This window comes from Primulina huaijiensis, chromosome 5 (genome assembly GCF_012295235.1).
Source record: "Primulina huaijiensis isolate GDHJ02 chromosome 5, ASM1229523v2, whole genome shotgun sequence".
NCBI classification, from domain to species: domain Eukaryota; kingdom Viridiplantae; phylum Streptophyta; class Magnoliopsida; order Lamiales; family Gesneriaceae; genus Primulina; species Primulina huaijiensis.
Window position 1 is genome coordinate 3,034,381 of NC_133310.1, and position 20,550 is coordinate 3,054,930.

The window sequence follows — 20,550 nt, forward strand, 5'->3', positions numbered from 1 at the left end:
AAGCTAGACTAGTATTAGATACGTTATCAAAAATAAAAGCTTACACCAAACACGTCAATGTTATCAAAAATAAAAAATAATATATCTAGACTGAAAGGAAATAAAGCATGCAATGGAAGAACAACAATAATAGCAACGAGTACGGCGTTTCTGTTAATTCAGTTTTCATACCGCCATTTCCAATTTCTTCATTTGACTCGTTCTCTATTCAATTTCCATACTTCTCTATTCCTTCGAATTCCCTTCTACGTGCTCCCTCGCTGTTAGGCAAGCGCCTCCTCTGAAATCTTCAAATTTCATTCCTTTTAATGGTTTCTGTTTTTAATTGTTCCAAGATTTGTTTTATGGCAGGTGATCGAATCGATTTGAATTTGTGCTGAACTGGGTTTTCACTTTTAATACTGATAATGATGGAGAAGGCTGATCCTGCCCAGAAGCTGTACAACAGAATGCGGCTGTGGGAATTCCCGGATCAATACGTGATCGAGCCTACTGATGGATCTTCAGCCTCCTTTTTGGCAATCAGTTGCTTCGACGGCTCCATGAAGCTTATCGGTAATACTATGATTTTTCTACAACATTTTTTTCCTTTTGTTGTTTGTAGTTGCATACTGATTTTATTTTCCGATGGTTGTTGTGTAGATGAAATACCTCAGTGCAGCTCGCTTCGCGTTCCTCAAATTCGGACCATCTTTGGCGTGATTGGGATGCTCAAGCTAGTGGCTGGTAAGTTTTAAGCTTTATTAAGCGATGAATGATATTGTGCGTCGAGCTCGTTTCCTTTGTCCTCTCGGATCATCTGGATGGATGCTCAAATGGTTTGTTTCCCCTATATCGTGCCATGAGGCATGATGCATAGATTATTATTGATGAAGGTCCTTGTTCCTTTTTAGTATCACACTTTGTTCATCAGTTTGCTGAAAATTTGAGTTAGGTACTTGAAGGGTGAATTTGTTTAGGATCAAGATGGGTGGTTGAGTTTCTTTTCCCACATGATGGTGTAAAGGATGTAATCTCATATTATATGAAGAAATTATACCCATTGTTTGGTAGGTGAGTCTATCATCAGATTTTTGCAAGGATGTTTTATTCTGGGAGGTTTCAATCCCTTTAAGTGACATTTTTATATCCTCATGCAATCTATTTCATCTACGGGCTTTCTATTGATGTGATAAATCTGAGTGAGCTGGAAAGTCACGCATTGGAATTTGGAAATTTCCTCTAGTCACTATTATAGCCATTGACACCATTGCTGCTAGGACAAAGCGAGAATGACATAGATCGGAAGGGGAAAAAGGTGCTTCTTCAGCATTGGGAATGGAGGTGGAGGCTAATTATTGGGTTGATGACTACAGCAGGATGCCATGTTTTTCAATTAAGAGCTGGGAGGTGTAAGAAATGGCTTGGAGATTTTAGGGAAATTATTGCTGACCATTATTCTTCCTGCTGGTTTCTTCCTCGTTGCCTCCTGCTTGTCTGCCATAAAATTATTATTTACTAAATCCAGTACCCTTTTAAAAGCTTTTCCCTCTTCATACAAGACCCTGTGTCACCTTCTGTTTGATGCCAATAAACCAACATGAATCTGTTCCATATATTATTTGAACTTAGGGAAACAATTGTCTATTGAAAATAATAACCAAATATGATGTATTCATTAATGCCAGTTGGTTTGATATATTTTTTCATATTAAATTATTGAAGATTGTTTTTCCAAAGCTAAACTTTTTCTGTGAGGTTAGAATATCTTCATCTCGGTTTTACTATAAAGAAGAAAATCCTAGTTTAGAATAGTAAGTTTGAGGATTAGATGGGAACTGTAAAGAATTTTAATAAATCCACAATGAAAAGTTCTGTAGAAATACATGTGATATTGTTTCTACTTTTCGTGTGACAGCCACAAAGATAAGATTTTTCTGTAAATAGTAAAATAGAAATTCCCAAACTTTGTCATTTTGTTTCTTGAAGGTTTAGATATTTGTTTCCATAATCTCAGTGGTAATATCTCTTACTTTTCCAGGGTCATATTTGTTCGTGATCACTGAACGTGAATGTGTTGGATCTTATTTGGGTTACCCTATCTTTAAAATTAATTCAATGAAGGTTTTACCTTGTGATAGTTCTCTCAAGAATTCTCCGGAAGAACAGGTTTATAAATAACCAAGGTTTTTCATTTCATGTTTGAAGCATAAGTATGTTGTTTCCATTACTGAGAACCTTTTCTTGTCCAGAAAAAGATGGAGAGCGAGTTTTCGCACTTGCTAAAAGTTGCTGAGGGGACTAATGGTCTATATTTTTCCTATGATGTGAATATAACATTGAGGTATCACATCATAAATGTGTTTCCAACAAATTTCCTGTGAGCAATTTCCTCATCATTGGCACATAGCAAAAATCGTCATAGCATGTTAAAAAGATGGCTTGGATTAGGATTGCAACTGATAATGCATGTCTATTTGTGAAAGATTGGGTGCAAATTCTAGATTACATTAATTACCAAAACAAAAAGATAGTATGCACCGAACATTATAGATGACTAAATAGTATATAATAGGATTTAAAGATTTGGATAAACAACTTGACAGTTTCCACCATCAATCAGATGGTGAATGATTCTTAATATTTTATTTAATTATCAAATCTTGTAGGGAAATTCTAGCTGTTTATTTTCATGATTTTATAACCTTCCCCAAAGGTATGTGTGCTTCCTACTTGAATGGCTAAATGTGGAACCCATTAACTGGGCAGGTGTTTGTAAAAAGCTAATACCAAGAATTATATGCAGTTAAATATTTATTTGGTATTACAGTATTATTTTTCAGTTCTGGGATAGTTTGTATAAGTTTTTCAGATTTAAGGCCAAATCACTTCTCTCTCTCTCTCTCTCTCGCTCAATCACAGCCACTAAGCTGACCACTCAATTGCAAGAGAATCGGTTTAGCCAAATTTTGCCAATGAACTCTCTAGAAAAAGTAATTTCTAAACAATTCATTTGTAAGAAAGAGAAAACGGGAACATATTATTCATCATTGATGATGCTTTTTGTTTGTTTCCTAGGCCATCGTTTATGTTGTGAAGAATATGATAGTTGCAAACAACTATACTCATCCCACTACTTTTTCTTACATAATGCCTTTACTTTAAGTTGAAGGAGTTGATAGGATTAAAGTAAACACAGTTTCCTTTCTTTCTTTTTGACATAGAAGATGACTATTTCTTGTGCATGCGAGTTTGCTACTTGGTTAAGTATTGCCTAATTCCTCTCATGCATAATATTTTAATTTGTTTTTGCTGAGGTATTTATCTGGTATAATCTTCTATTTTCAAAGTTTTTTCCTTTTATTTATGGGATTACAGGGCTCTAAAGATTTTTGTTATTAATATCTGAAACACGTGTTGATACTTTTAGCAATTATTTTAAGTTTATAAATTTTGACTTATCCTGCAGTTCTCAGCGGTTGCATGATTTGGGTGACGAATCGAAGTTGCTTCCTCTCTGGAGACAAGTATGTGTTTTCTCAACATTACGATATGCTTGTGTTCCATTGACTGTAAAAAATGTAGATCACACTCATTAGCTTCTAGATCACACTCACTAGCTTCTAGTCCTCATATATCTTTGTTTTATTGGCCTTATTTCACTGTTGCTACGTGTGTGGCATTTAGTGTCTCAAACATCAACATGGCGACTAAAATTTTTTTACAGGCAGATCCTAGATTTCTTTGGAATAGCTATATGTTGGAAGTGCTTATAGATAAAAAGGTCAGCTTTCCAATTGAATTAAATTAGTTATATATTCTTTCACAGGAAACATCCTTTTGATATTATACTAACTGATATGCTATTGCCTTATGCAGCTTGACCCATACTTACTTCCTATTATGCAAGGCAGTATCCTTTATAGTTCATCTCGTTTTACCTTATTTCATTTGGCTCATCATACCATACAGTCCATAATCCATATCATCAATCTTTGCTCATGAAGTTTAGCCTTAATTGGTCATCAGGTTTTCAAAACTTCCAGACTGCCATTGTGAAAGATATCCTTGATGTTACACTGATTGCACGAAGATGCACAAGGAGAACAGGTATCGAGGCAACTGTATTTCTCATAGCCTTGCGCCTCCACCTCCATCCACTTCCCCTCTTATTTGATGTGTTTTATTGTTTATTGCCCATTAGACCTTCACAAAGGTGCTGTGGATATTTTGTTAGTTGTATGTGAAATTCCATTAAATCTTTTCGGTGGTATATTGTGTGATTTGTCTCATATACACATTCTTCAGTCTTTTGTTTAGTTTACATGATGTCTTATATTTCCCGTGGTTCCAATTTTGCCTCTCTCCGAAGGCACCCGCATGTGGAGAAGAGGAGCTGATTCTGATGGTTTTGTTGCAAACTTTGTGGAAACCGAACAAATCATGCAACTGAATGGGTACACTGCATCATTTATTCAGGTGGTCTCCTCATAGTTCTTTAATGAATTTATGGTGTTGAAAATGTCATTGTTATGTTAGTAAATTTAGAGGCTGAAATTAACTATTTTAGAGCTGAGATGTTTGACTATATTTTATTTTGCTTCATTTCGACATTATATTGTTCATACTTCGGATGTGGATTTTTTTTTAAAAAAAAATTAATTGCAATATTAATTTCTGGATTGTACATACATCACCAGGATAAGACTCTTGTTTTACATAAAATATAGCACTGGCTGGCTAAGTGCCTTTAAACGAAGGCATTAGTATTGAGTGTCGGACCTTAAGTGGCTCGCGAGGAATGAAAAGAATATATCCTATTTGATTTCGAAGTCCTCATATAGCATTGTTTCTGATCAGATATGTTAGTTGATGGCACAAATCCGAAATAAAAAATTTAGTGTCACATGATGAACCCAAGTGTCAATGATTCTGATAGCTTAATATTTTACCTACTGAAGGTTTTTTCCTCTAATGTGAAATCACCTTCATATATCTTGCAAATTCGCAAAATCATTAATTATGGTAGTTATCCTCGGAATGCCATTCTCGGTCCTGAAAGTGAAACATATGTTATTCATCTTATTTTTATTTATTAGATGGACTTTAATTATCATTATGTATGGGTGATGATATGGATCAACCGATCAACAACCATCTACCTACTTATACCCAATAACAAAATATATGGATGAAGATACACTCTTTAGTAGACCCAACTGTGGTTTTTATCGGAATCATAATCTGAAACTGATCCATCTCTTAAAAATTGAAACTAAAACCTTTTTTTGTTCGGTTCCAAAACGGAAACTGGAAATGAGGACTTATGGTTCGATTCTGAATCGTAAACATAAGAAATCGAAACTGCAACTGTGTGGAACAATATCTGTAACCGTNAATACTCAGTTTATATAATTCAATTCAATCTTTATTTTTATTCATTGTTAGCAAAACATTAAATATTCATGATATTTTATAATATAATGACCAAACAATTAGTTTAGTTAGTTTGATTACCTTTATGAATTATATCCCTATTTTTTTCCTTGACCTTTAAAACTCAAATGAGTAAGTTTCAGTCAAAATGAAATCAAACCGTAACTAAATAGGAATAAAAATCGTTAGGAACCAGAACAAAAACCATATCCAAGCCATTTGGTTTTTGTTCCACCTTACATTAAAATCGGAACCGTCTGTTCTAGAACTAGAACTATCGATTTTCGAACCATTGTCAGACCTGGTTTTTAGATTGCGAAAAGATATCATAAAAATTGGATCTAATCCCTGGTTATTTGGAACGAGCATGGGTTCTAGTAGGTTGCTTATGACTTGCGTGTAATGGTGTAATTTCTTAGTATGATTAATTATGTTACAAGTAATGCAATTTGCTTCCTACAAAGCACACATTCATTTTATGCGTGTTTGCCTAAACAGGGACCTATTTTGAAATGTAAAATGTCACAAAAGCATAAAGTTGAGTGATTCAATGATTTGACAACCTCTATCTGACCTTACCCACTTTTCAATCACCAAAGGAAGATGTTTGTGGTTGCGCATCCATTTGCTACCCTTGATTATATAAATAATTTTATGAATTAATTGACCTCATACGCATGATGCCTTTGTCCCACGTTGGTTGAAAATAAGAGTTTAAAATGGTTTATAAGTGGTTGTAATGGACTCCTAGCCCCTTGGGTTAATAAAGTGAGGACGAATACGAAAACAAAGTAGTTGCTACATGAACTCATTGTAGCCGCACCTGCACTGGCCTGGGTTGATGCATGATAGAATGGTATTAGAGATGAACACCAACAGAAATACACCAAGAGGTAAGTGCTACATGTATGAGAGCTGACCTATTGAACTTGCAGGACAAAGTGCTACGTGAATGAGAACTGGCCTATTGAACCCTCGAGAATTTGCCACGTGAATGGGCCTATTGAACCCTCGGGACAATGTGCAACGTGAATGCGAGCTGGCATCTTAAACCGGCAGGGCAAATTGCTACATTCACGAGAGCCACATCTTGAAATTGTAGAAGCCGCCTTCCTTTAAATTCCCGACAATGGTGGATCGGTCTGTTAGGCGGCAATAGAACGTCAAGTTCTGAATGAGGGGTGATTATGATGCCCTTGTCCACATTGGTTGAGAATAAGAGTTTAAAATAGTTTTAATGGACTCATATAACAACTTGAGTTAACAATTTCTTAATGTAAAGACAAATACAAGGCACTTGCTTGCGCGGGCCTGAGCCTGGGGCATGATTATACCAAAAAAATTCAAAACTTTATATAAAATCCTCTTACTAGTACATCGGGTCCTCCTGTTAGTAGGAGCTGAATATAGTGATCATATATGATGTGCTTATCATTTTGTGTTTATGAATAATAACTGTTCAATTTTTTAAGTTCATTCATTTTTCTAAATTTTATTGTCCTTTACTGATGCATTACATCATTTTTTTGGGTAATTTGTTCTTGTAGGTTCGAGGGTCAATCCCATTACTTTGGGATCAAGTTGTTGATCTGACATGCAAGCCTAAATTTGAAATTGTGACACCTGAGGAAGCAGTGAGTAGTCTCCAGATTTTAATGTTCTGAAATCTTAACTATACATATTAGTGATGTATTTTTTCTGCTTAGCTAATTTCTTCCGGTACTCAACATCTGTAGCATAGAGTAGTTGAGCGACATTTTTTGGATCTAAGGAAGAAATATGGAAATGTTCTAGCAGTTGATCTTGTCAATAAGGTACCAAACTCGTCCATGTCATTTATAACTTCCATGCAATATATTTGTGTGCTGTTATTCTCGGTATATTGTCCTTTTCTTCTAAACTTTTAACAGCATGGAGGTGAGGGACGCTTATGTGAAAAGTTTGGTGATGCAATGCAAAAAGTTGCTAGTGATGATGTAAGGTAGATGTGCTTGACCAATCTTGTCAATTTACCATCCAATGATCACATTAATGCCATCTGACTTTTTCCAAAACTTTGTAATGTTCTGCAGATATCTTCACTTCGATTTTCATAAAGTATGCGGCCATGTTCATTTTGAACGCCTTTCCATTCTTTATGATCAAAGTGAGGATTTTCTCATTAAAAACAGGTATTTCTCCATTCCAAAGAAACAGATAATTTTTGCTCCATAGATTGTCTGTATACTTTATCTCAAATTGTGATTTAAGTATTTTGAGAAGGAAGGAATGGTTTTCTGTTTTTTGGATGAAATAAACTGCACTGTATATAGGAGTCTCCCATAAATTGACCAATGCATCAAAATAGGAAAAACCAACATTGACACTCCATAAAATCAAGGATTTCATTAACAAAAATTAAATATCTTATTCTCATTTCCAACACGAAAACAATTTGCTTTATCTACAATTTACACCGTATTCAACGAACTCCATCAAATACATAATCACCATATTCATTAGGTGAATAATGTTATGGACAGTTCTTATTAATTCTTTTGAAATATGGGATTGCTTCGTAGAGTATATGGAACCTTTTTTAAAATATTGGACGTACTTACTGAGTTTTGCCTTGGTTATATAAAGAAAAATAGGAACTTGCCAACACTCAGCATTTAGTCATTGTCTGATATCAGATTATATGGTTGTGTTGCTCAAATTCTTTGTGGAATTATTGGGGATGATAGGTATCTTTTGTTAAATGAAAAGGGGGAGAAAGTTGAGGGGCAAGTTGGAATTGTGAGGACAAATTGCATTGACTGTTTGGACCGTACAAATGTCACCCAGGTATAATTTGTTTTTCTTTTGACTTGAAACTTAATTTTTGAATGTGAGCTCGTACAAATGCTGCAGGGTAGGAAATTACTTGTCTTTTCCAGGGCTTTCTTTTACCACTTATTTGAAGAGAGATGAAAAATATCCGCAAAGACCAGAAAATAAAAATCAGCACTGCCCAATTTCTCTGAGATGTTTTTAGCATGCTCTTTTTTGTTCTAAAAAAGAATGTGAACAATTGATATCCATTGTTTATGAGGAAACCACGATACATATTTTTCCTTCTTTGTAAGCGTAAGAATGTTACGCAGGAGAAAATAGTGTGAGGGTCTGAACATAAACATTCTATGTGTGAGGTTGCAAATTCGTTGAGTCCCACTAGTTTGAGAGGCATCATTTATAGAATTGGAACAATTTTCATATTAGTTATTTTTTAGAGCTCCCTGCTGGGCTTGGGACAAGTTCTGATTTAATTGTCGGGGGAACTCCCCGCGAAGGTAAGGAATATTGTGCAACTTGGAATACGAAGTCAAGTTACAACCATGGAACTAAGTTGTACTTTGATGGATGGAAATAAGAGCATGTGACACGTGCAATATCTGTGAAGATCATCATCTCCCCCTACTATTGAAATGAATAGAGACTTGGTGTGGGTTCTCTTTTATGGGTCAAAAGAAAATCATTACTGGTGCCAGTTATACTCTTAACGACAACCACCGACAAATTATAACTAGGCTGCAGTTTGCAGTCTGCTAATTACATTAATTATGCATTTGTCCATCGATAAAATATTGACAGATAATCTAGTGGAATGGCTTAGCTTGAACGTCAACTTCTATTTTGTTTCTGTAGAGGATGTCATTCGTAATCTAATACAGTTAATACCTACGGATAAAATTCTGTTGTTCAATAGCTTTCAGCAAAATCTTTTTTCATCATTTTTTATTGTTTGCAGAGCATGATAGCGCGTAAAATGCTTGAGTTTCAACTTCGCAGACTTGGTATTTTTAGCGCTGAAGAAACCATTGCTACGCATCCGAATTTTGATGAAAACTTCAAAATTTGTCAGTACTGCTTTAACTTTAATAATTTTTTTAATGACTTACTAATTTTCATTAGCTTCACTGGCAATTGTGGGGATTTGATACTGATGTTTTCCTCATATTATTGATGGCTTATTCTTCTCGCACATTTCTCTTGCTTGAAATTTACTTTTCAGTGTGGGCCGACCATGGGGATGATATAAGCATTCAGTACTCTGGTACTCCAGCTTTAAAAGGAGATTTTGTCAGGTATACTTTATTGAGTTATATCTATTTAAATGTTATTCTTTATGACTTGACTTGATTTTTGACTGTGTTTCGGAGAAGCATTGATGTTTATTTGTCATATATGACGAGTAAATTGGCAGAGAAGCTGTTAGTTCTGCTCCGTTTCTTGTTGATCCATGGAACCACTCTCATAAACAAATGTCTTAAGTTAACAATCATTCAATGTATCTTGGCTTTTATTAATCGCATGAAATATTTTGATGATTCTGACTAAATATTCTGAATATTTTTTAAAAATGAACTTCGATTTTGTTCCACAACTCTCACCCTTTGGATTAATGAATGCCGAGACTTACATGAATATGAATCTCGTACACATTAGGAACTCTGGCTGTGGGGCTAGCTATATGCTTAGTCACTTTCTTTCACTTCCAATGCAGCAACAATAGTAGCATTGTATTTTTGGAACAATTGACCAGGCTAAGCAAGTTCTAAAGTTATTTGTGGATGATACATCTCAATAATCAGCTTGAGTTTTGCACTTGTTTTGAGAATAAAAAATAAATCAGTTCATTTCAGAACCCTTTCTCACATGTTTCATCTCCCTTTACTTTTATTTCCTTTTTTGACCAAAATTTGATTTGCTGTATCTTTTTTATGATTCACCATTAACTTTAATGTGGCAACAATGTGAAATTTATTTTTCTAGGTTGATGTTTTCTTTACATTCAGATTTGGGCATAGGACAATGCAAGGTATTATGAAAGATGGATGGAATGCTCTCATGCGTTACTACTTAAACAACTTCTGTGATGGCACAAAGCAGGTTTACATACTTGCCTCTCTGTTATTTATGGCTTGCAGATTGTTGAAGTTGTACCTCAGCTATCATTGTAGAATTCAGTTTTATTATCTAACAGTGTACTAGTGACTTCTTATCTTTCTACATCATGGTATTGATGGATTTCTCCAATTGATGTTCTTTCTTCTTTTGTGTACAAATTATGCTTCCAGGAAGTTAATGATTCTTTTTCAAAATTTTCTTTGAACACTAAGTATGTAGGATTTGTGCTTCACATTTTCAGAAAAAAATGAGCAAATTACGCCTACATTTTTAACATAAACATTTCTGGGCGTAAAATTATTAGGCACTGAAATTTAATTTTCGTCTTACTTATTTTTCATCTGAAATGCTGATGATTTTCCTTTCATTTTTCTAAAGGATGCAATTGATTTATTACAAGGACATTATATTGTTTCTGTTTCCCGAAGCATGCCCCCTACAACACAGAAAGGTGGCATTGAGGCTATAGCTGTAAGCAATACATACAGTTGCCACCTTAACCCCATTTTTCTTCCATAGGCATTGATAAAAATCTAGTTTCCCTCTGATTACGATGGTACTCCACTCTAGTTTTCTTATGATACCTTTTCATATCAAAATGCATTATGCTATTCGATTTCTGCAGTCGTTTCCACTAGCTTTGTCGATGATTATGACTGGGTTCTTCTTTGCCACAATTTCACTTAGACGAGGTAAGAAGGCACTCTTATCAACTATATCTTTTTACCATTAAAATCTTAAACTTGTTCCCTTAGTTGTTTGGAGAAGTATGTCCCAACTAAACAGGTGTCTTTTGTCTAAACCAACGCTGGGATCGATGTATAGTTGAAATGTTATTTGACCTCGTACTCTAATCAACTATATCTTTTTACCATTAAATCTTAAACTTGTTCCCGTAGTTGTTCGGAGAAGTGTGTCCTAACTCTACAGGTGTCTCATTTCAAAACCATTGTCGGGGTCGATGTACAGTTGAAATGTTATTTGGGGGTGAAGGGGCCACAAGTTGCAATAACCTATTCTTGAAAAGTTCAATCTTCAACAAAACAACGAGCAATTAGATTGAGTTTGCTCATTCAACACGAGTGAAAAACACTCAAACTAATCCTCGGAAAACTCATTAAGTATTTGAAACAGTATGGAACTTAAAATGTATTCGATCATAAAAGCAGTAAAGTAATGATGTTGAAAACAACAAAAAGAACGCAATATTATAGAGGTTTGATGGTGAGTAATTTTTTACATTTTCTCTTCCAATAGCAAGGAATCTCCTGGTAATCTTTGATCTACACCGATCTCCTAAGCCTTCACCAATCCCTGAATTTGCAAGACTCAAATGCTACATACAATTTGCAAGTACCAACCACCAACTTCTGGTTTTAAATCAGTATTGCACTCAGTTACAAAAGTTTGTGTCGACAAAAATGATCCAAGAATCACTATATCTCTATAAAGCTCAACATAAAAGTGATTTAAACTTTTTACACAATAATCAATGAGGTGTAAAATCTCTAAGTCCTAGAACAATTAAGCTCAGTATCAGATTTCGCAGCTTAGAGACTAAATATTTTATGCATGCTTGAATAATTTATGTTTGCTCGTGAATCATTCTTTTAGTTGGTTGTTTCATTAGCTTTCAACTCTGAAATTCTTTGGCTATTTATAGACGGATATGAGTAATCATCAACATTCACAAAAAAAGCTCCACTTGACATCATCTAATTGTATACACTAATTCCGTGACTAACTGTGTATTATACTGGTAACGACTTACTAACTAGCAGAGTTCATTAACAGTCTTTGTCCTATAGCTCAATTCATTCAGACTCTTTGCTGTCTAAATATTCTTATCCTTTAATATCTATGACAATTCTCCAGTCTTGTTTTTATCTCATCCGAAATTGAACGTCTAAGCCAGAATCCTTGCTTAGCTTCAGTCTCTTGAATTTGCTGAGAACAAAATACGAAGAAAATACAGCAGTTGACAATTCTAAGATTTTGATTTCACTGAAAATGGTTACAAAAATATTATTCTAACAGTTATAACTACATCTAGTTCCTCCTACATTATGTAGATGTGCGTACATAGATGTACTAGTATTTTGGTAAATATGGATTATGGGTCACTGTTAAATTTTATAGTTACTATCATAAGAGATGTGTTGCATGTAAAGGCACGACTCAATACACATGTTCAGTAAAAAAGTTACGGCTACATATTTGAAAACCATTTGCAAATTGATTGAGTCATGATTTACTTAATTTCCTCTTGGAAGTTACACTAATTCATTTCTTTACGTGTATATATGTCTGCAGTTCAATATAACATGTGGAACTTATTGTTTTCAATCATGTGGGCAAGCATGAGTTTGGGTATAGCAGCATTCGTGAGGACCAATGGTCGCACATTCTGTAATCGTCCTCGTCTGCACCAACCTAGGCGTTGATTCTGATCAGTCAATGTCGTACGAAATTGCAACACCAAGTGCTAACAACGAGGTTCATGGTAATTCTATTGTTATTTTTTGTATTTCAAATATAGTCACTTATCATCTTAGTTGTTATCTAACATATACTAACTAGCCTTTTATTGTATTTCAATGCTTATCTTGGACATATAAATTTTTTTTCCAAATTGTCGTGTTGAAAAATTAATCTCCTGATTAAAAAATTGTATTCATTTTTAAGATTATACTGCACTTTTTGATGCATACTCTGCAAGCATCAATTGAGGAAGCCGAGTATGAGACACTAAGGCGCTTATTGGTCATCGTCATAATAAAAAAAAAAGTTTATTTATTAATCCTTCGTCATTCCTTCTTCGGTTTAAATTTGAGAGCTCATTCCTTGTACCCGCCCCAACCCATACCCAAGTAATGGGTTTGATTGACATCTTTAAATTTTAATCAATAAATTTATATAAAAATATATGCAAAATTGCTCAAGTGTGGGAAGGAGGATAATATCTAGAAATTAGTGAAGCGGATTTTTTTAAGGCACTAAATCCATTGAACCAGAAAAATACTAGTTTAGATAGGTGCAGAGTGACAATAAAACTATCTCCCAAGCTAACAATATTAATACGAATATATAATGGGTCGGATCCTACAAGATTTGTTACCTGACCCGTACCCGCTTGGTTAATATTAAAAGCCCGACCAAATATCCGTTTGTCTGGTGTTATACTCGAACTAATAGGATCGGGTCTGGGTTAAGTACTTCATTCTACCTCGTGGCATTAGAATTAGCCCATATCCTTCTAAACGAAAAGGAAACGAAGAAATAAAACGATAAAGCAAAAACATTTTTCAAGGGTTGTTGGAATAAAATATGATACTTTGTTAATTGCTAGATTATTTAGGTCAAATATAAAATTAATTCTATACATTAAAATCAAACAAAATGACACAACCTTAATAATCCACATTTTTACCACCTTCAATTATTAGGTTACGATCTTAAAAAAAAAATATTAGGTTATGTTTATATGGATAAAACCTTTTAAAATTATAGGATTTAACGCTGTCGTTTTATCAAAAAATATAGCTTGTGATAATTGTATAACTCAAGTTTTTTAAACCTTGTAACAACTCAAACACCATGTTTCAATTACTCTACTTAACATACACAATTATTGCACCCAACTTCTGCAATGTTGAATCTTTACTTCCGAAAGTCTTGAAACTAGGCTGCGTATTTGCTCGGCAATTGGTTCAGTAGGAGAGAACGCAGCTCACTGATTTCTCGCACCACCTGGGTTGCGTCTGTCTCGATTATCACCTTCGACCATCCCGAGTTGATTGCTTTCTTCAATCCCTCCTTGCTGCCATTATCTCTGCCATATGAGAAGAGAAGATAGAGCTCCATGAATAATCCAACCTTAAGCCAAAATCAGAATATCATTGTTGTCACGCCCCACAATTCTCACTCCGAACAAGTTCGAAGATTGAATGATGGTTGCATCAACATTAACTTTTAGAATTCCATTAGATGGTGGCTGTTAGGAATGATGTGAACTGGGCTGTGTTCCATAAGCAACTGGTATTTCCAAGAACACATGCTATTGAGCTTTCGTTCTTCTAGCACGAGCTAACACATCCTCCCAATCTTGAATCTTAGGAAAACCACTAGATTGTGTTATATCCATAACTCCAGCGAATCAGAACAAAAGTTTCCGAATCCTCAACATGCCCATGATCAACTATCCATTGAAATAGATCACCAAACCCTCTACCTTTTTATCTTGGCGGACGTGCGACATGCATGAGATTGATGGAAAATTTGCTTACTATCTTTCTGACATTTTCATAATTCTATTAAAATATTTTGGATAGTAAATGTTTATAACTGGTAAGATTTGATTTTAAATTCTATTTTCTTAAAAAGATCCGCTATTATTCTTGCTGCGTGAGTTGACAAGTGACAAAGTAGCAGACGTGATAGGAATGCAAAATTGAGAGATTATAAGTTGTCACTACTTTCCGTTGAAAATATTCAGTGACGAGTTTGATTTCAAGCCAACAAATTCGAGTTTGTGAGAACATTCCAGATGGTGCATATTCAACTTTAGTGTGTCCTGGCTCATCAGGAGAGAATAATCTGCAATTTCAAAATGACTCCGATTAAGTGAAATTTTAAAGTCTAGTGGTATTCACCAAAAGAAATCTACTAAATATCTTCATCTTAAAGGTGTCCTATGATTAGGAGTATTTTTATTGTCTAAGCATCTGATTTTAATTACTCAAATTTATTAGACATGCTTGATATCTTGACGTGGCATCGCAGACGTAGGTCTTTTGATCGAATTATGTGTTCTCGTTTTTTCTTCTTCTTTTTTTTAGACGTCGCACGCTACTTTTTGGTATGAACCGAGTAAACTTCTGCACAAACGCAATAGCCTGCAAACCACCTCAGCAAAGTAAAACACACTACACAAACCATGTGTGACAAACTCGTCCTGTTGGTCAGGAGAATCGAACTCCTGTTCATTGTCCAATCGTTCACCTATTCCATCAACTCAAACGCGCCTTGAGAGTTGTTCTCGCTTCTTTCAATTTTAAAAAGAGAACTCATCTAATCACATGTAAATTGTTGAATCAAGAACTACCAACGCCTGGCTCATAGTAAAAGGGCTCGGTCATCTTCTAGCTCCCACTCCAGTGCCATGATATGGCGAGATATGAGTTTTTTCCGATTTCCCGTGTTGATGAGAAGAAGAACGATTCGATGTATTCTTAGATTCTCTGTGTTTTATCATAGATGCAATTTGTTCCAAACCCTCCACAACTTCCTTCATCGCTGGCCGTTTTCTAGGTTCTTGTTCCAAGCATTTGAGAGTGAGCTGAGTGGCTAGTAGTGCGGCCTTAGATGAATACTGCCCTTCCATTTTTGGATCAATAAGAGACAACGCTTTTCGTCGACTGGAAAGAGAGGGTTTCAACCAGTCGGCCAAAATTTTCTGATCACTTGGCCGTCTCGTGTCTAGGGCTCTTAAGCCCGTCAATAGCTCTAGCAGCACCACACCAAAGCCATACACATCACTCTTCACGTATAGATGCCCTGGTTTTCAAATCCAGGAAATGTATTCAGGGCTTCTGAGTCCGGTAGCAATGAAAAAATGCGCATAAAGCAAAAATACAATGCAAACATTTTTTCTACGGCAATAGCAGTACCAAATTAGTAAAAGTATTTTTGCCAATCAATTCGCCCGGTAGTAAAGCCGTCAGTTTCTCAAAATTTAGTTTTGAGTTCGCGTCACACAAGATGACAAGAGTGGGGTGCATGTGTAAAAAATTCAACAGCATTACCAACGCTCAAATCTGCACATTTCATGGTGAAGCAGTGACTGCAACTAAAAAGAATACGAATAATGTTAAAAGCATGATATTTTTCGTTTTTGCACGGAACTTCATAAGATTATAGCATGAAATTTCGAGCACATTCAATTTTAGTCACAATTTTACTCGGTATAATCATCTATTAGCAACACATGTAACATGAGATCTAGTCAGGCACTTACCCGTAGCAATGTACTCAGGAGCAGCATATCCATGTGTTCCCATAATTCGGGTTGTTACATGAGAATCCCCTCCAGAGGGCCCCAGTTTCGCTAATCCAAAATCTGATAATTTTGCATTATAACCCTATAAAAGCAAGAAAAACACCACAGGAGAACTTATAACTTTCACGCAGAAAAAAAAAATGAATGAAAAGGTACGTAGGGCAGAGGGTGATAGGAAAAGCAAAAACTAATGGATCCTTAAAGTTGATATATTGAATTTAGTACAAAAGTGAAAACAATGACATGAATCGGCATTTCAGAACACGAGTCTTCCCTCTGGTGATATAAACCTAAAGAAATTACTTTAATAGAATGGGTGTCAAAAAGAGCTGTCACCCTAAATTGAATTATTTTCAGCGAAACTTTTAAGAGAAGCCCCACACATCAACTTATTTTTTTCACCAGAGTATCATGAAAGGACGCGTTCTTCCCACCCCAGCCCCAATCAGTACACATGCAAAATTCACAACACTAGTTTTCACATGGTAAAAGACCATCAAGAAATAGAAGAAAAACCTCAATAAATAGAAGAAAAACCTTAGCTAGAATCTTACCCCGTCCAGAAGAATATTTGAGGCCTTAAAGTCTCTGTAAATGACTTTCTTGTCTGAGGTATGCAAAAAAGCCAGGCCCCTTGCTGCTCCGATGGCTATTTTGAGACGTAAATCCCAGGATAATGGCTCTGTGGCAGCAATCCCTGCATTTTCAAACAAGACAGATTTCGGCTTAAGCAAATCCTTCTTATCTGGTCTTTCTTACCCTTAATTAAAGAGACAAGTTCTTACTTCTAAAAAGATGGTTTTCCAGGCTTCCCCTTGGCATGAACTCATAGACAAGTAGCAGCTCTTTATCTTCCCAACAGTATCCCAAGAGCTTCACCAGGTTAGGATGTGATAACCTTCCCAAAAAGTTCACTTCTGCCTGCACTTTCAAATTAAGGGATGAAAGAATCAACTAAGCCGTCCGAATTCAATAACATGGAGAAAGAATACAAAAGAAAATACTAATCATACATCAATGTCATATACGTTTTTAATCAACAAAACAAACATGCGACAAAAAATGAATTAAGACAGATCAGTCAAAACATACACCAAAGCAACACACCACATACTACTGCCAATTATATTCACGTACTCGGGTTTGCACTAAAATGAATATTGAAATCTTCAATAAATAAAATAATGCCATCAAATCCAGCTCAACATGTTTTCAATAGATACAAACAATGGCATTTGAAGAGTAGTGATGCAGAAATTTTATGATTATCTAGTTTGTTACCTCTGAAAAACGAATTGGATAGAAATGCTATTCTTTTTCACTGTTTACTTTTTTGCTTCCCAAACCCAATAAGATAGTTAGTACAACAATTAAGTAAAAGATTTCTAATAGATTTTCTTATCAATTCATGTATGGACACCTGCATGCTAACTTAGACCTTTGAGAGCTAATTAAAAATTACCTAAATAAAGGAGACCAGGATGGACCTTAAGTATAAGTTCTGTTAGATTGGGTCTCAAAGCAGCGCAGTTACATATATCATATAGTGACTGGTCAATGAATGAAAGTCACTTGAACCGGACAATGTTACATAAATCGTTGTTTTTAAGTTCAAGTCTGTAATTGCAAAATATATTCTGAAATTTAACGCACTTGATGAGCAATCAACAAGAGATCTTAAGGCAAAAAGTGGACCAGGGTCGAGGCCACTCTCATTATTAATACCTGCATATAATGACTGTCCAAATAGACCAAACAATCTAACATGAATCACCGTTGCAACTTTATCAAAGTTCAATTGGGGATTAATTCACCATAGTCCTCTTTTTGACCATCGAGTCACGTGATGATCACAACCAGACACACAAAGCAACTATATGACGCAGATGTTTCAATCTATCATTGGCATTTGTATTACCTGCCATTCATCAAAACCTTGGACACTCCCTGAGTTCAATTTCTTGACAGCAACTATAACTCCAGTTCCAAGTTTAGAAGGCTCCAGGGTCTTCTCATCTACCCATCCCTTATACACAGTCCCAAAACCTCCAACTCCCAACACCATATCACGATTGAAATTCCTTGTGGCACTCTTCAAATCAGAATAGCTGTAAATTTTCATACAGGCAGCTGGTAATATCTCTCCAACCATATGCAAATCATCACTCAAAGCAGCAGAAAACTGGCCAGGACTGCTACTCGTGGCAGAAAAACCTCCACCACTACTATAATTCCGAGATGTCCCTAAATAACATATCGCACAGGAAATATCAAATTCACCATAATATTTCACTCTGATCTGAATAAAGCACAAGTACCAAGACCATGAGTCCAAGAGCAAGCTTGGAACTTAAAATTTCCCGATTTACATGCAATTTTTCGAAATACATGACTTTCACCATAAATACAATCCATTACAGACCTGATAACTCTTAAATAAATTGTCGACTCCCTTTGTGGAGACACACAGTCTATATTCTTAAAATCAAAACCGGACAACATGTTAAAAAAAGGTAAGACATTTAAAGATAACCCCAAAATGCGATAAGCAATAACAAGAAAATAACAAGTCAACAAAAGCATCGATTTAAGTAAAAACAAAAACAAAAACAAAAACAAGAAGAGGTTGATCCCTTTTCAAAGCTAAAATACAACTAAAGTCCGAGGAACTTTCCAACGACCCGGAAAAAAAGAAAGAACGCATTTGAGCTAAAAATTGATTCCTACTATCACCTTGAGTTGAGGGTATCGTGGAGCTCGGGTTAGGGTCAACAGCAGGCTGGGATCCAAAGCAGTTTCCCATCAGAAACTCTCTCCAACCAAATCCCACAAAAAAATTTCAATGGGATTCAGAAAACAAGCATCATTTGCAGCAGCTAAAACAAAGAAACAAATAGTTGCTAAACAAAAAAAAAAACAAAACAAAACACTTGCTATCTCTCTGTATGCATGCGTGTGTATATAAAATATATATACATAAGAATCAGTAAAGGTGCTTCCTTTTTAGAACCTCGAATCCATTATTGCATATATTGGTTCCTTGCTGTTGAGCAATGTTTTTATTTAAACTTTTGTCCTCATTTTTTTGGTATAAGGTCGACCCCCAACTTAAGATAATGGTGGACTGATTTTCAATCAACTTTAACCATTCTTCATTTTATATTATTTTATTATTCTCCCATATGAAATCAAAATTCTCATCACCACTATCACAACATTAAAATAAAGAAGGTTGTTATATCAGGTAATAAATAAATTCGTTAAAAAGATCAAATAAGAGTTTTTTTTTAATCCAAATACATGCGATATGGTAATATATTAAAAACAAAAATTTGTGTGAGACGATCTCACGGGTCGTATTTTGTGAGACGGATCTCTTATTTGGGTCATCCATGAAAAAATATTAATTTTTATTGTGAATACCGGTAAGGTTGACCCGTCTCACAGATAAAGATTCGTGAGACCGTCTCACAAGAGACTATTCTATATTAAATGATATCAAAATAACTACATGATAAAGATTTTTTTTAGAATATTAAAAAATTATTTTTTAAAATATTTATATTATATTATAGATTGAGCAAAAGTCCTAGAAATTGTGCTTTTCAGACCCAACATATTATTTTTGTAATTTTTAAGCGAAGGTTGAATTTAAATTTATTTTTTAATATGTTATAAAATTAGTTTTTTTAAAAAAGAATTATAGTCAATTTGATTGACTTAATAGCATGGAAGAAGAACAATGATTCAGACCAAATAATTTATAGCATTCCTATTCTATATAATTAGGTATATTTGTAGTTGCATAAGCATAAACACAACTAATTAGCAAATAAATTTCAAATTTATTCAAAACAAGCCATTATTTCTTATTTTTAAATTCAATTAGTTTGAAACTATTTCCAAATAAAAAAAATTTAATTAATAAATAATACTCTTCACTTTTATTTAAATATCAAGGTATTAAAATTATCATATAAAATTTATCTTTTGTTAAATGTTTTACATTTACCCGTGAGACCGTTTGTCAAGTGTAATCTTCCCTCTACACCATCCATTAGTAATCTATTTTTAATTTTTATTTTTAAACTTCTTTATTGGTTGATTTTCTAAACTTAAGAAGTTGTATTCCTCGTTTAATTTGAATT

General features: G+C 34.7%; 2 protein-coding genes across 5 annotated transcripts; one reads left to right on the forward strand and one right to left on the reverse strand.

The window, feature by feature from the left end:
- The first annotated feature begins 72 nt into the window (after positions 1-72).
- LOC140976333 (phosphoinositide phosphatase SAC7-like) lies at positions 73-12,996 on the forward strand. 2 transcript variants are annotated; one of them, XM_073440420.1, is made up of 21 exons: positions 73-139; positions 352-555; positions 643-726; positions 2,021-2,148; positions 2,232-2,323; positions 3,449-3,506; positions 3,707-3,763; positions 3,859-3,892; positions 4,009-4,089; positions 4,352-4,458; positions 6,963-7,049; positions 7,152-7,229; positions 7,326-7,396; positions 7,488-7,586; positions 8,142-8,241; positions 9,185-9,293; positions 9,449-9,521; positions 10,233-10,326; positions 10,723-10,815; positions 10,970-11,036; positions 12,658-12,996. In XM_073440420.1, the coding sequence occupies exons 2-21, from the start codon at positions 408-410 to the stop codon at positions 12,786-12,788; spliced, it is 1,791 nt and encodes a 596-aa protein (XP_073296521.1). In that variant the 5' UTR covers positions 73-139; positions 352-407; the 3' UTR covers positions 12,789-12,996. The 2 variants fall into 2 exon arrangements, with proteins under 2 accessions (XP_073296521.1, XP_073296520.1); XM_073440419.1 differs by having other exon boundaries at positions 79-267.
- A 979-nt stretch (positions 12,997-13,975) lies between these two features.
- LOC140976336 (probable serine/threonine-protein kinase PIX13) lies at positions 13,976-19,515 on the reverse strand. 3 transcript variants are annotated; one of them, XM_073440427.1, is made up of 7 exons: positions 19,136-19,475; positions 18,321-18,646; positions 17,188-17,323; positions 16,957-17,099; positions 16,361-16,484; positions 15,453-15,900; positions 13,976-14,176 (listed from the first exon to the last, which is right to left on the reverse strand). In XM_073440427.1, the coding sequence occupies exons 1-6, from the start codon at positions 19,203-19,205 to the stop codon at positions 15,479-15,481; spliced, it is 1,221 nt and encodes a 406-aa protein (XP_073296528.1). In that variant the 5' UTR covers positions 19,206-19,475; the 3' UTR covers positions 13,976-14,176; positions 15,453-15,478. The 3 variants fall into 3 exon arrangements, with proteins under 3 accessions (XP_073296528.1, XP_073296527.1, XP_073296526.1); XM_073440426.1 differs by having other exon boundaries at positions 13,976-14,220; XM_073440425.1 differs by lacking the exon at positions 13,976-14,176 and having other exon boundaries at positions 15,125-15,900; positions 19,136-19,278; positions 19,413-19,515.
- Positions 19,516-20,550: the final 1,035 nt, after the last annotated feature.